We start from the raw sequence: 13,961 nt of genomic DNA on the forward strand, positions 1-13,961 counted from the left end.
TTTTAAAATGTTGCTAGGGGGCTTTTTATCATATGCCTTTGCATGTAAATGACTGTGCTTTTTTAAGCTAGCAGAGTGAAATGTATAACACAATAAGAAACTTTTTATCTGACATAACAACGGTGGCCCAGTGTTTTAATTAGGGTGGCCATCATAGACTGTCCAGTTGTCCTCTGTCCTCTGTTGATATGAAACTGGATGCCTTTATATCCTCTATTTTGCTCTTCAAGAGAAAAATAGAGGACATAAAGGCATCAGGTTTCCTATCAATAGAGGACAAAGTAGCAGAAAACCAGAATGTCCTCTATGATGGCCACCCTAGTTTCAATGACCACATCATGCAACACCTCCAAATGAAAAAACTGACGAGAGAGACCAAACTGACGCTCTGGCTGGTGAAAATTAAGCCTTCACTTTCAGAGATACCAAATCATGAAGGAAGTGCAGGGTACTTATCAAAGACTCATCTATGTGAATTTGTATTTTTTTTCTCTTCCACTGGTTTCAAGTGCTATGTGCAAGAGTGGCCATATCATCTAAGCCTGGGATGTTAATGCAATGTTAGGGTTCTCAGAGATGGTGTTTTCCATGAGGTAAGGTGAAATGAAGGGTGCAGTGCACTGGACCTGATGGTTCACTATTTTCTGAAGTCCTTCTGTCTGCTGCTTCAGTATTTTTATAATGTTCTCTTGCTGGACCATCCTTCTTCTCTGTCATGGTTCTCTCCACTCCTTCTCATTCTATTGCTTCCTGGCTGATTCGGTACAGTTTAATAGCCCCATTAACAAATCCTATCTGGAATGTTTCTTTTGCTTCTTCATCAGAGGTTGCTATTGAGATTAGGGCTCTCAAAGACACTCCTGAGGACTCACTCATCAGCTGAGGACACTGATTTAAAAAGGAGATGGAGAGCTAGTTATATTTAAAGTGAAGGATATATATACCTATAAACATTTCCCCAAACTTTTTGCTATGAAGTTGAAATGGGCAAAGCTGCTGGGGCCAGACAACTGGCTTATGGTTGGGGAAATAACATTGTGATGTTGTAAGAAGGGGGAAAATACAGGGCAGAAAGCTTCTGAAAAGCAAAGCAAAATAGCTAGCCAGCCTAAGAGGAAAAGAGACAGTAGCCTAATGATTCATCAATTAAGGAATTTGCTGCTCCTTCACTGGTACTCCGTCCCTCCCAGTGCAGGACTTCATGTGGGCTGTGTTGTCTGGCTGGGCTTGCCTCCTCCCTGCCCAGTCAAAGGGCCCCAGGAGCTGAGAGTGGTGCCCAGCAGCAGCTGTGTGGGAGCTGTTGCACATTGGTTAATCATTTAAAGAATAAACAAACATTTTTAAAATGATATGTACATCCCTACTTCTCACAGACCCAATCTTAAAAGCAACAGTGTCCCTAGAAGTGCTTACAGAATGGCATGAGTGTGTCCATGGTGGAAGAAACAAAGTAGCTTCAGCCAAGGTCCTCAAGGGAAGAATAAGTGCGGTGCTACAAGTTAACTTAAATAGGCATTAAGGGCCCTTAAACTAGGAGTGTCCCCACATCAGGGCAGGGAAATATGTGCAAAAGGCCTTCTGAGCAGTTCAGAGATAATCCTGTTCCACTGAGGATTACCTCTAACTGGTTTTAGGCAGATCATTTTGCAGTCGCATGTGAATGCTCCACAAGCCCCAAACCAGTTTGGAGCAGTTTTCCAGTATCAGGAGAAACCGGTCCCAGCTGCTCTATCTTCCCCCCACAGCGATAGCAGGAAAACAACTCAAGGTAAGAATCCTCCCTCCCCATTCTTGGCTTTTCCCACACCCCAGGGCTTCTCCCCCCAGCCCCCTGGCTTATTGTCCTGCCCCTTGGGACTCCCCCCCCCACCGGGGTCCCCCTTGCCCCCTCAGGGCTCCCCCGCCTGTTTCCCCCAACTTACCTGTAGTGCTGTCGCTGTCCCAGGGAAGCAGGCAAGGAAGGGGAACCTTCCTTGCTCAGCTGCTGCCACCACCAGGCCATTACTGCTCTCCAGGCTGAGCACAGCCAAGAGGGCAACACTGGTGGTGGGGGTGAGCTGGGTGTTGCTGTGGAGGGCAGTGAGTAAGGATTGGGGGGGGGCAGGGCAAAATCAGGGCCCAGGGTGGGGAGGGGAGGGAAGAGGGCATGGTAGCTTCAATCCAGATTTGTGAGAGCAGAGCAGGCAATGTGGTAGGCCAAAGTGGGGCAGGGAGGCAGGTGACATGGCAGGCCCAATTTAGATAGGGAAGGGGACAGGCAGTGCCCAATCAGTGTGTGTGTGTGTGTGTGTGTGTTGGCTGGGGGCAGATACTTGTGGCCAGACCATGTTTGCATTTCAAGGAGAAAAACAAACCTATTACCTTTGTCCCTGGAAGCCTGCCCAGGAGAACTGCACATGCAGGGAAACATCAGTTTGGGGGCAGACTCGTATACTAGCCCTGTTTTCTACCGAGAAAGTTTGCTTCACCAATGAGAGGGAAAGGGCGCAGATGCCCAGACAGTTACTGGCAGCACCAGAACTTGCACTTTGTATTCTGCGTGCCCAGGTGGGGTTATCATTTTCAAATGGGAGCTGTGGCGGTGGGGGGTGGGGAGAAGCAGGAATAGATGAGTGGAGGGCAAGCACACGTGGAGAGGGAAAGCAACATCACAACACTCGCTACATCTGTCTTCACCTTTCTCACTGGCTCTGGTTCTGGCTGTTCTCCATTTTTAAAAGTCTGTCTCTGGGTGGAAGGAGGTGAGTATCTCTCTCCTCCTCATTCAAAGAGGCTTTGTCCGCTTTCCTGCTGTGGGGCTTTTTTAGATGTTACCTCCTCAGGACCCCAGGAAGTGTCCTTAGTCATTGGGTCCTCAGACAAGTATGCAGTAGAGCTCTTTATAGAAGGGCCAAGTGGCTGGCATAAGCCCAACGTTTTCATTCTGCAAGATCTTCCTGCGGTATGTCCAGGCCTTGGCTCAACACTGCTTTTCATCACTGTCCTCTTCTATATCCTTGTAAACATATGCTCCTGTGTTTATTGATGAGCTGTGTTTACACGGCCTCTCTCCCAAAATGCCGAGGACATCCACCACTTCTTTCTTCTCCAGGTTGGAGCATGGGATATCAAAGCCCATTTCTCTGCAACACTTGGTCACAGGGAAAGAGGCTTTTCCAAAATAAAGGGACGTTTCAAAGGGGCCTCTTGTTTGTTCTGGAAATCTTGGTGAGAGCAGTCAGCACACGGTATTGTGGGATTGCTATTGGGCAACTGCTATAGCTGACAGAAGCAAAGCTTTGTGTCAGTGTCTGTATATGTTGGCTAAGAGCTCAGGGTGGGGGTGTTATTCAAGCAATACAGACCCGAGGTCTTGTCAACTTTCAAGCACTTTGTGTGTGCATGCAAATTTTTGTCAGTGGATTTCAATTTCCATTGACAAAACTTCCTAGTGTAGAGAGTAGGCTTAATCTGTCAGTGTCTCACTGCCCCACCTGCAGAATGGAGCTAATATATCTGCAACCCTCGCACAGCCAGGAGGATATATTCATTAATGTAGACAGGACATGTGATTGCTGCAATAGGGTGACTGCCTCTTTTTTCTTTTTATTGAAACTCCCTCCCCAATGGCAAGGCCATGCTAGTAGCTGCAATTTGACACTTGCTGCACCACAAGACAGTCACAGATGTTCTTAAATTCAAAAGACATGCCAAGCCTTTTTTCAGGAAGGCAGGCGCTATTAAGTCCCTGTAGGTTGTAAAAACAACCACAAACGATGCAGGGACTATGAAATGCAGTTAACTGGTCCAGGCCAAGCCAAGAGGGTTTGTAGTTTTTCCAGAGTGCAAAATCTGAGCTAAGCTGGGTTTTGCAGGTGTGTTGGGGGTGGGGAGGAAGGGAGAGGGGGAGGGCAGAAACTCAGATATACAGAACTGAGTCTGCTAGTCTTGTTAGATGCATAGTGTCCGTTTAGCTGTAGTTTTCCAATTATCATTCAAAGACAAGTGGGTTTCCAGCAGAGACACCATCAATAGGGGAGGACAAGAAATAATAGGCACGAACTGATTGAAGATCACTTTAGGCTAGACATAAGGAAAAATGTCTTTACAAGCTGAGTGCCGAGGGTTTGGAAAGGCTACCCCCAGAGGTGGTACAGTCATCCACCCAGGTGATCTTTAAAAAATGTTTTGATGCCCATCTTGCTGGAGTCATCGTACCCCAGAAGTCTTTCCTGCCCAACTGCAGGGGGGCTGGACCCGATAATCTGTAAGGTCCCTTCCAGCCCCTAACAACTATGAAACTATTTGGCCACAGCTCACTGGAGCTGCCAAGCTTTGGGATTTTTATGCAAGGAAATGGCTTGTTGATGGATTTTTTTCTTGGCTTTAGGGAAACAAGAGCTTGTGTATATCTTTTTATTCCTAAACAAACAAAATTACACTAAAGAATATACCTGCATCATATAAGTGATTTTTCATCCTGATTGAAACAGCCCCGTAAAGCCTTGGGCATTGGCTTACTTAGACCAAAAGGCAACAGTAAGACTAAAATCTATGGCACCACACACACAGAGTCTGCTTACCTTTAATAACATCATCATAGTGAGCAATAAGGCAGAAAAAGTCAATATTCCTCCCACTAATTTATCTCTATCATCTCTTCGTTGGCAACACACAGAGCTTCAAAAATTATTATTGAATGTCAACTGAGGGAGATTTCCAATGGAAGCTGCTGGAAGCAGAAAATGACTCTACATTTCATTGGTGGTAAAATAAGGGACTCCCCCCTGTTATTGATTATGTATTGCCTCTTGACGATGATGAGGAATAGAGTTTCTTTGTCTGTCTCACTGTCAGAAACGCATCTCAGAGTGTAGGATGCTATACATGATAGTGGCAACGTGTGGACACTATTCAGAAGGAAATAACCATCTTTCTCCTAGAATGAATAGGCAAGCATGGAAGAATAATTCAACAGAATATCACCCTCCCCACTTTGTCTTATTTGGCCTGGTCTGAGGTCTGAACTTAGTGAGCTGTGGCTATTAGGAAACCTTTGTGTCATAGTTATGGAAGACACTCACTGAAATCTTCTGTGTCACTGGTCCAGTTATCCATGTCCTTTAAAGAGTCTAGAGCTGCTAATTCCCTACTCTGGTAGGCACCACAGTGCATCTATCAGAGTCTCAGGCCATTCCAATACTTTAAAATATGCCCAAGAGCAAATTTAGGATCACCTGAGTTGCTGTCAAACTTACATGCATGTGAACAATAGCCAATTTAGCCTATTTCCTAACTGTCTCAACGTCTGTTTCCAAATGGATTAAGATGTGTTTTTAATTAGTAAAAGACCACATGGTTTTTGTTTTCATGTAACCTTTCTTTACTTCAGAAATACCTGAATTGTTGCATGGAGCTGTCAGAATCTCTGCTTCAAAGTTCATTCTGTGGAACCTAGTCCTGTACAGAAAATACAACCTTTCAATTATTTGTAGAACCTACATTGATACTGGAAATGCCTAGAGACTGCAGAAAAAATTCCAAGATAACCTTCCTTCCTTTATGATTGATACTAACTGTGCTTTAATACCAGGATAAAAATAATCAACCTCATTTGTCAGCTGATTCCCTATGAAGGCCAAAATGCATTTAATACCAACATCGAGATTTACACAATAGGCCCAGGTCCATGAGTCTTCTAAAGAAATGGACAGCCAATATCAGTGCAGGGTGCTAGCTCGCCTGATCTGACATGGGCTGCATGCCCTTTAATCATGACTAGAAGTAACAATGATGTCACACAATTCAACATACATTTTACCATTAACTTCAGAACAAGAAGGTTTGAAGCAATAAAAGTATGGATTGTTATAACCGATTGTAATTCCAGGACTGATTTTCCTTTGGTTTTAGCTTTTTACTTTATTATGCTACAAATAGAAAGTATGGATGAGTCGCATGTGAACCTCTCTGGTCACTTTTCCCACTTATACAGTGAAGGTGAGAACACATACCTTCTTAAGATTTAAATGATTGCATAAACAGGAGAGGATATGTGAAGTGCAGCAAAGGAGACATGATGAGCAAAGTAAATTTGGAGTCATGGCCAAGTGGAACTACAATGGAATTGAGGATATGGACATAATAAGAACTTACTGTGAGAAAAGGGTGTGAGGCCCTGTCACGCACTAATTGCTCTATGGTAGGTGCCCGTGTGCAGTCTCTTTTGCCCACAGCACATGAGGTAAACTAGAAACTTAACCTTCAACAGAAGAGGGCTATGGTGCTGCAGTTTAGCTTTCACTTAATATGGGGTAACTGGGTGCACATGGGCAATTATTGTGAAGCAGCTGATCTATGGCAAGGTTTTTACCCACTTTTATGGTGCTATAAATTGTTTATACATCCGCACCTTGAGCTTCACTGGGAGAGGAGAGGAAAGACAGAGAGATAGTAAGAAAGTGATGAAATGGATATCCTTTACAGCCCTGTTTCAGCACTGCCAAGGATGAGACTCAGGTAGGTTTTATTATACCGACTCCTGCTCCCAAGCTATTCGAAAGTACTTCAGGCAATAAAGATTGCAAAAAGGAGAATTCACCCATTACTTCTGGAGACACTAGCAGGAACACTAAACAATAAAAAATATATTTGGGAGGAATTCAAGAGCAAGGTTCTGCTTTCTAGAAGTAACTGTGTATATATTGTCATTAGCAAAGAGGGAGCAGAGACGTGACAAAATGCTCAAATTGCACACAATTTAGGTTGATGAAGGCTTGGAAAGAGTAGGGTACCAAAGCACCTCCTAGATCGAGGGTGCTGCAAAGTATTGCAAGAGATCTTAGTTAAAAACACAAGTGAACAGCTTCTTACTCTCAAGGTGTAGATACTAATTGCAAGCTCACCAAATAAACCTGAAATCCATATCATCAGCTTCAGTGTGGTCACAGGCTAACTCTCCATTTACTTCCTCCCCTACTCTATTGTCTTTTACTTGCTCTGTTTGATAAAACGAGCAAGATCATTTTCAGAATAAATCTTCCACTTAACTTCTGTGAAGCAAGATAGTTTCCCCAGCATAAGGAGGAGAAAGTTAAGTTCAGGTCAGCACGGAGGCTGCCAGATATATATACAGTACTTCATTTCTGACCGGTCAAACGTTTCCAGCTATCTTAAGACAACTTGCCAAGGTCTTGAGTTAAGCGTAGTGTACAGTGCATGAACCTACCAGTATAAAAGTCACCAAGTTAGACTTTCCAACCAAAACTTCCACAAACCTCTGTCTTTAACCACATGCTATAAGAATGATTTCTAAGATTAATAATCGTTACAGGGAACAAGGTGCATAGATTTAAAAGAAAAAAAAAAGGCTTATTTACCTATACCAGTAAATGGGCATTTTCTTAAAAGCCAGCCTAATATAAAATATGATCTGAAAACTGACTGCATAACATTGTACCCTTTATTTAATAATTTTGCTCTCCATGGGTCAGAGCAGGGGAAAAATGCACTGGCCAGTATGTTGAGCATGTTACAGTGTCCTGCTGCCCTGGCTGATCCTCTAGGAGCATAATTGTCATACTGTCTCAAAAAGACCAATATGAAATGCTTCTAAGGACAGGACAAAGAGGTGTAGTGCCTACTTCCTCATAGCCTAACCTTGGTTAAGGATGAGCTTTAGTATCTCTTGATGATTAATATTTCTATTCTTATAGCCACAATGCCTCCTGGATAAATTGAGGCATGGGAAGGGAACATGACACCTTTGGTCACATTATGAGTCAGTGGTAGAGAACAAATGAAGCAGCCATTATGTCTTGCTCCTTTTTATGACATAATGCTGGTACCTATCATTTTAATTTTTTGCACTACACCTTTACAATGTTGTATTAAAGGTTTCTTACCTTTTCATCTCAGGCACTGACTCCATACTTTGGTCTTGTCCACGTCCTTGCTTTTTTTGGACTTGGTTCTTTGTTTCTTCTTTCTTTTAGTTTTATAAAAGTTTCAGCTGGCGTCTGCCCCTAGATTACAGTATATATTTGGTGCTGCCTTCTAAGCTCTGGTGGTACTACTGAGTATTCCTCTCATCCAAGCTCAAGCTGAAAAATGACAACATGCTCTGGTTCAGCATAACTAAAGGTTAGCGACAGATTTGACTCTTAAGTTAGTGTTTCCACCTGTTCATTTACTGTGTCAGCCTCGTAAGCTACCAGAAAGTTTTCAGTGACCTCTAGTGTTTGGTACAGATTTTACTGGCACCTGTCATCACAGCTGAAATCTGATCCACACGGACAAATATAGCATGTTAAGTCATGTAATTTACTGTGCAGAATGTCTAGAAAGCTGGCTCTTATCAGCAGAGAGGGGGAAAAAATATGTTTGATATGACCTGTACTTTCCCCAAGAAAGAAAGAGATGAATTAAGATCTCAAATCAGTGACAAGACAGGGCTTGGTGTTAAAAATTGCCCACATGTGTTAATGGATAGGGTGCTCAAATCGGACTCAGGAGATGTGGATTCTATTCCTGTCTTGGTTATTAGCTCACTCTGTGACCTTGGGCCATGTCTCTGTTTCTTTTTTTCCAGTCAGCCTAAGTCTACTCTATAGACTTAGATTTTTAAATTATTTGGGGCAGGAACTCTCTTACTGTTTGTCTGAATAATGCCTAGTACTACTGAGGTGCTACTATAAATGAAATACTTCAAGTCTTAAATTTACAACACTAATCTGTTCCACCTCTTAACTGGTGAGAAAAGATACATTTGTGATGAAATGTAGATCTGCAGATCTGGGCTCTGTTCCTGGTTCTGCCCCAGATTTACTTAGAGAACTCAGGCAAGTCCCTTAAGCTCTTGTGCCTCGGTGTCCTCCCCTGTAAAACAGGAAACATTAGAGAGAGTATTTGTCTGTGGTGCTGTGTTGTTGTGAGCATCATTAATATTCCTAAGGTGCATTGTGTTTCCTGTTATTTTGTGTTAGGCTAGGCTAGTTAGACACAAACTGGTTTAAGTGATCAAAAACTGGTTTAAACCTGCAACAGAACAGATGCTCAGTGCACGTAAACCAGTTTGAAAATGGCTGAAACTGGTTTGAGATAAATCTGGTTGAATGTAATATCAGACTTAACTGATTTGGGTCAAGCCGGTTTATGCAATGTCTGTCCCAGACCCCTTACATTCTATTAATTCACATTAGGTTTACAGTACTGCATGGTAAAATTTTGTGTAGTAAGCCCAATGCAAATTAATAGCACGTGTAGATGCACCTATTGTGAAATACTGTGCAGTAAAATACTACAGTAAGCCTTCCCTGGGAGCATGTCTACATGTGCTCCCTCTTGGGAGCAGATTTACTCTCACCCTGCTCTACCCCCCTGCAGCAGACAGGAGGAGCTCCAGGCTCCCAAGGGCTGGCAAGGGACATAGGTCTAGTCCAAATGCACATGGGGCCAGAAGAGCAGTGCCAGCTACAACAGCAGCTGTCTCCTGGACCCACGCACATCAGGAGGGGACCTAACATGCACCAGGCTGGGAGAAAGCTACCCCTGCAGTGGGAAGAGCTCTCTTGGCCCCATGCTCATTGGGACACACAGCTGCCAGCAAGCCCTCTGCCGGGCTGGGCTTCCCTGCCTGGAAAGGGATTTGCTGGAAGCTGTGTCAGGTGTGGGGCAACCTCCAGCAAGCCTCCTGCTGGACAGGGAGGAATGGGGCTCACTGGCAGCTTCCCTGATTGAGTTCCCAGCCCACCCACCCACTGGAGCAGGTCTGCTCTAGGAACCCAGCAGCTGCCTGACCCCTGGAACAACTCTGTGTAGTGTGGAGCTGACTGGTCCGGAGGGGCAGTGGGATCTCCAAGTCACTTCCAGACAGCGTCCCTGCTGGGCAAGGATACCTCTTCCACTACATGGGGATTGGGAGGGTCCCAATATCCAGGTGGCTGCCAGGCAGCATCTCTGCTGAGTGGAGATGCCTCTGCTAGCCACATGGGGATTGGTCCTGATCCAATCCCCATGTACCTGGGATGCAGCAATCCCGGCTGGTGGGACAGCTCTCCTGGCTACATGGGGATCAGGATGGTTCTGATCCCCATGTGGCAGGGCCCTAGCCTGCTGCCTGGGAGCAAGTTGTTCCCACTCAGCATCTACATGTGTACTATTACGCTTTAGTTAATGTGGAGTTAATCTACTACCTATATTTATAGCTAGTAGAAAAATCTGCATTAGCTTAATTAATGGTGCAGAAACTGTTGGATCTGGTGCATCTTGTGTAGATGTGCCCAATATGTGAAACAAACATTTGCTTTAGTTGTTCTTTTGTGCCACATGAAAGGATGCAGAAGGGTAGACTAGAGGAGTGGTTTTCAACCTGTGGCCCATGGACCCCTGGGGGTCCACATACTATGTCTAAGGGGGTCCACGAAAGATGCCTATGATCATTCAAAAGTATGTGAATACCCCCACATACAATTCAAAGGGGTTTGTACCTTCATTCAAAATTTCCAAAGGGGTCTTCAGCTCCATTTGAAATGTTGAGGGGTCCACAAATGAAAAGAGATTGAAAACCACTGGACTAGGGCATTGCTAGAAAGTAGGTAGTAAGACTTTTTGTAGGGTAGAATAGCATACTATGTTTCCAAACCTGCACAAAATATGCCAAAGAGTATCCAGGCTCCCAAATAAAGAACTGTTCAATGTTCATTACAACTGGCAGCAGTCTTTTCTCTACTGTGAGGGACACTCTTATTAACTGGCTGAAGGTGAAAAGGGAGCATTCAGAGAGTTCATCCAGCAAGTGACACTGGATGAGTTCCCAGCTGATGTTAGATAAGGTTATGGAAAGAGTTGTGTAGGGGGAATCAGATTCACTTGAACTGGAACAGATAATAAGCAGAACAGCTACTACATAAAACAAATCTCTTCTTACTCAAATTCTCTCCTTCCAACCCCCTAAATGCTTTCTCCAAAATCTGATTTCAGAAGTTCAATAAATTCATAGTGTTCCAAACTAAGCAGAGACTGAGTGTAAGTCAGGAGCCAACAGACAGCGAGTGCAGAGAACTAAGGGACTGGTGTCATAGAATCATAGAACATGAGGGTTGGAAGGAACGTCAGGAGGTCACATCTAGTCCAACCCTCTGCTCAAAGCAGGACCATTCCCAACTAGATCATCCCAGCCAAAACTCTGTCTAGCTGAGTTCTGAAAACCTCCAAGTATAGAGCTTCCACCACCTGTCTGGGTAACCCAGGGACAGGCAATTATTTTGGGTGGACGGCTGCTTACTGAGTTTTGGCAAGCTACTGAGGGCCACAGGGGTATTCCTGTCCCTTGACAGATGCCTTGCCCCTTTGTTGCCATCTTGGGACCAGAAGTCTTGCCCCCGAACCCCCAACCTTTGCACCAAAAGTCCATCCCCTTGCTCCCAAAAATACTCCTTTCAGCAAGGGGTTTTTCCATCTCAGAAAAATACCAAATTATATTCTAAAAAATTGAACATCTACAACATTCATTAATTTGATTTATTTTTTTTTTGTCCTGATTGACATGTGTTTGTGTCGTGTATGTAGAGATGATTGCACAGTAGCTTAAAATGAAGTCCTAATTTTGTATATTGTGGCAGGGGTGGGTATAGGTTTGTGGGAGGCTGTGGGTGTGTGGGTATGTGGGGGAGGGTGTATGGGGTGGGGCTTTGTGGGGTGGATAGGTGTGGGAGTGTGGGGTGAGAGAGCATGTGGATGTGTGTATGAATATGTGGGGGAGGGTGGGTATGGGGTTTGTGGGGGTCTGTGTGTGGGGGAGGGTGGCTGCGGTATGGGAGGGGGTGTGGGTGAGGGGTCTGCATGTACAGCAGTGCGAGGGGGTGTGTGGGTGCACGTGCATGGTGGGGTGTGCATATGGGACTTGCCCTGTGAACCCACACACTCTCTTTCTCTCTCCCTCGCTCTCTCCCTCACTACACACCCACACACACATGCACACACACTCTTTCCCTCCCTCGTTGCTCTCTCTGTCCCTTTCTCCCCTTCCCTCATGGTACAGACACACACACACACTCTCGCTCCCTCATTGCATTGACAGGCACACGCCTGCCCTGCTGCTCCTGGCCCCAGAGTACCAGCATGGGCCACATGCTCCCACGGTGTGGTAATGCAGCCAAGGGCTGCATGGTGCTGGAGTGCCTGGTGGGCGTGCAGGGAAGCTAAGAAGGCAGCTGTAGGCAGAGGCTTCCAGTTTCAGCAGGGGTGGGGGGACTGGAGGTGGGGCGGGGTAAGGCCTACCTTGCTGCTGGGTTCTGATGGCTTCCCCTGGGTCCTACTGTCCCTGGCTCCTGTCATCTTTGGCAGGCAGCCAGGAGCAGATAAATATTAATTTTCTAAATTTTTTAGGGGCCCTGTGGGCTGGATAGAATGTCCTGGCAGGCTGGATCTGGCCCATGGGCCCTATTTTGCCCACCCCTGGGGTAACCTGTTTCAATGTTTTACTACCGCCTCTTGAGAAAACTCTTCCTGATATCTTACCTAACCTTCCCTTGCTGCAACTTGAGACCATTGCTCCTTGTTGTTTCATCTGCCATCGCTGAGAACAGTCTAGCTCTCTCCTCTTTTGAACCCTCCTTCAGGTAGTTGAGGGGTGCTATTAAGTCCCCTCTCAGTCTCCTCTTCTCTAGACTACATAAGGCCAGTTCCCTCAGTCTTTCCTCATAAGTCATGCCCCGCAGCCCCCTCAACATTTTTTTTTTGCCCTCCACTGGGCTCTCTCCAATTTGTCCACATCATTTCTGTAGTGAGGGACCCAAAACTGAACACAATACCAGATGTGGCCTCACCAGTGCTGAATAGAAGGGAATAATCACTTCTCTTGACCTACTGGCAACACACCTAGCAAAGTAGCCGAGTATGCCGTTAGCCTTCCTGGCAACAAGGGCTGGATCATATTCAGCTTATTGTCCACTGTGACCCTTATGTCCTTTTCTGCAGAGCTGCTGCCAAGCCACTCAGCTCCCATCCCAGGATTGTTCCATCCTAAGTGCAGGACTTTGCATGTGTCACATGCTTACAGTAGGACACTGTACTCAGCAAGTAAGCTGGCTTATTTTTCACTAGCTTCCACCTCCAGTTGAATTTAGGACTTCTCCACATATCATGCATAGTAACAACAACACCACATAAAGCAGAAGCAGCAACAACATGGATTGCAACAGAGATACCTGATTCAGAAATGAGAAAAGTAATGCCACCTCTTTCTAGATGCAGGGGAAAGAGAAGCTTTAATTGTTTAAGAGTTGCTGTTTGGTGGCAATATAACTAGATCACATCAGTGTGTAATAAACTCAAGGAGCTGATATTCTCCAGACAGTCCTTCTGAGGTCAATATAAAAACCTCAGTGTTGTCCAGATTCTGTCTCACCCATCCCAGTACCCACGCATCTTGCTTACATAACCCTTCTGCCAGGCACTAGATAGCGTAACAAGGGCCAAGTTCAATTTAGAGGTTTTACACAAATTTTATCTTTCTTGGCTCCAGGGTTCTGTTCAATAGGGTTGAATAGTTCCCACCCAGAAACCTAGGAAAATAAATGTTACCTGGGTATTCCCATGTGAACAAGCTTCCCTGCTCACAAGCAATATTAAACTATGCCAGAGGTTTGTCAAGGTGAGGGAAATAGGCATTCTTGCACGCTCTACACGCCTTACCCATTTAGAAGCCATGGAAGCCCTCAGAAATTAACAACAGTAACATTCATTTGCATTTTCTTAGAGCACTGAGAAACCACGGCACGCTCTATGAGACTCTATACAATGAGAAAAATCTTATTCTTAGCAATTCTCAATGATGAACTTTGCAAATGATGGGCCAATTCATTACTTTATTAAAAAAGAACTCATTGCTGAAATATATTTATCATTGTAAAGCTGGAGCAACACCATGAATAGAGTCATGGCAGATTTACACAGACATACATCAAAATCACAGCACTGGC

General features: G+C 44.8%; 1 protein-coding gene across 2 annotated transcripts in view; it reads right to left on the bottom strand.

The window, feature by feature from the left end:
* Positions 1-8,140, bottom strand: part of LOC102563588 (carnosine N-methyltransferase 2) — a 32,223-nt gene extending 24,083 nt beyond the window's left edge. The window contains exons 1-2 of one of the 2 annotated variants that reach the window (XM_006265214.4): positions 7,884-8,140; positions 5,378-5,439 (exon numbers count right to left, since the gene is read on the bottom strand). In XM_006265214.4, coding sequence (XP_006265276.1) covers positions 5,378-5,439; positions 7,884-7,909 — 88 coding nt within the window. In that variant the 5' untranslated portion in view covers positions 7,910-8,140. The remainder of the gene's footprint in view (positions 1-5,377; positions 5,440-7,883) is intronic. The other variant, XM_014599576.3, reaches the window with a different exon arrangement.
* Between the last annotated feature and the right edge of the window lie 5,821 nt (positions 8,141-13,961).

This window comes from Alligator mississippiensis, chromosome 4 (genome assembly GCF_030867095.1).
Source record: "Alligator mississippiensis isolate rAllMis1 chromosome 4, rAllMis1, whole genome shotgun sequence".
Classification (NCBI taxonomy): domain Eukaryota; kingdom Metazoa; phylum Chordata; order Crocodylia; family Alligatoridae; genus Alligator; species Alligator mississippiensis.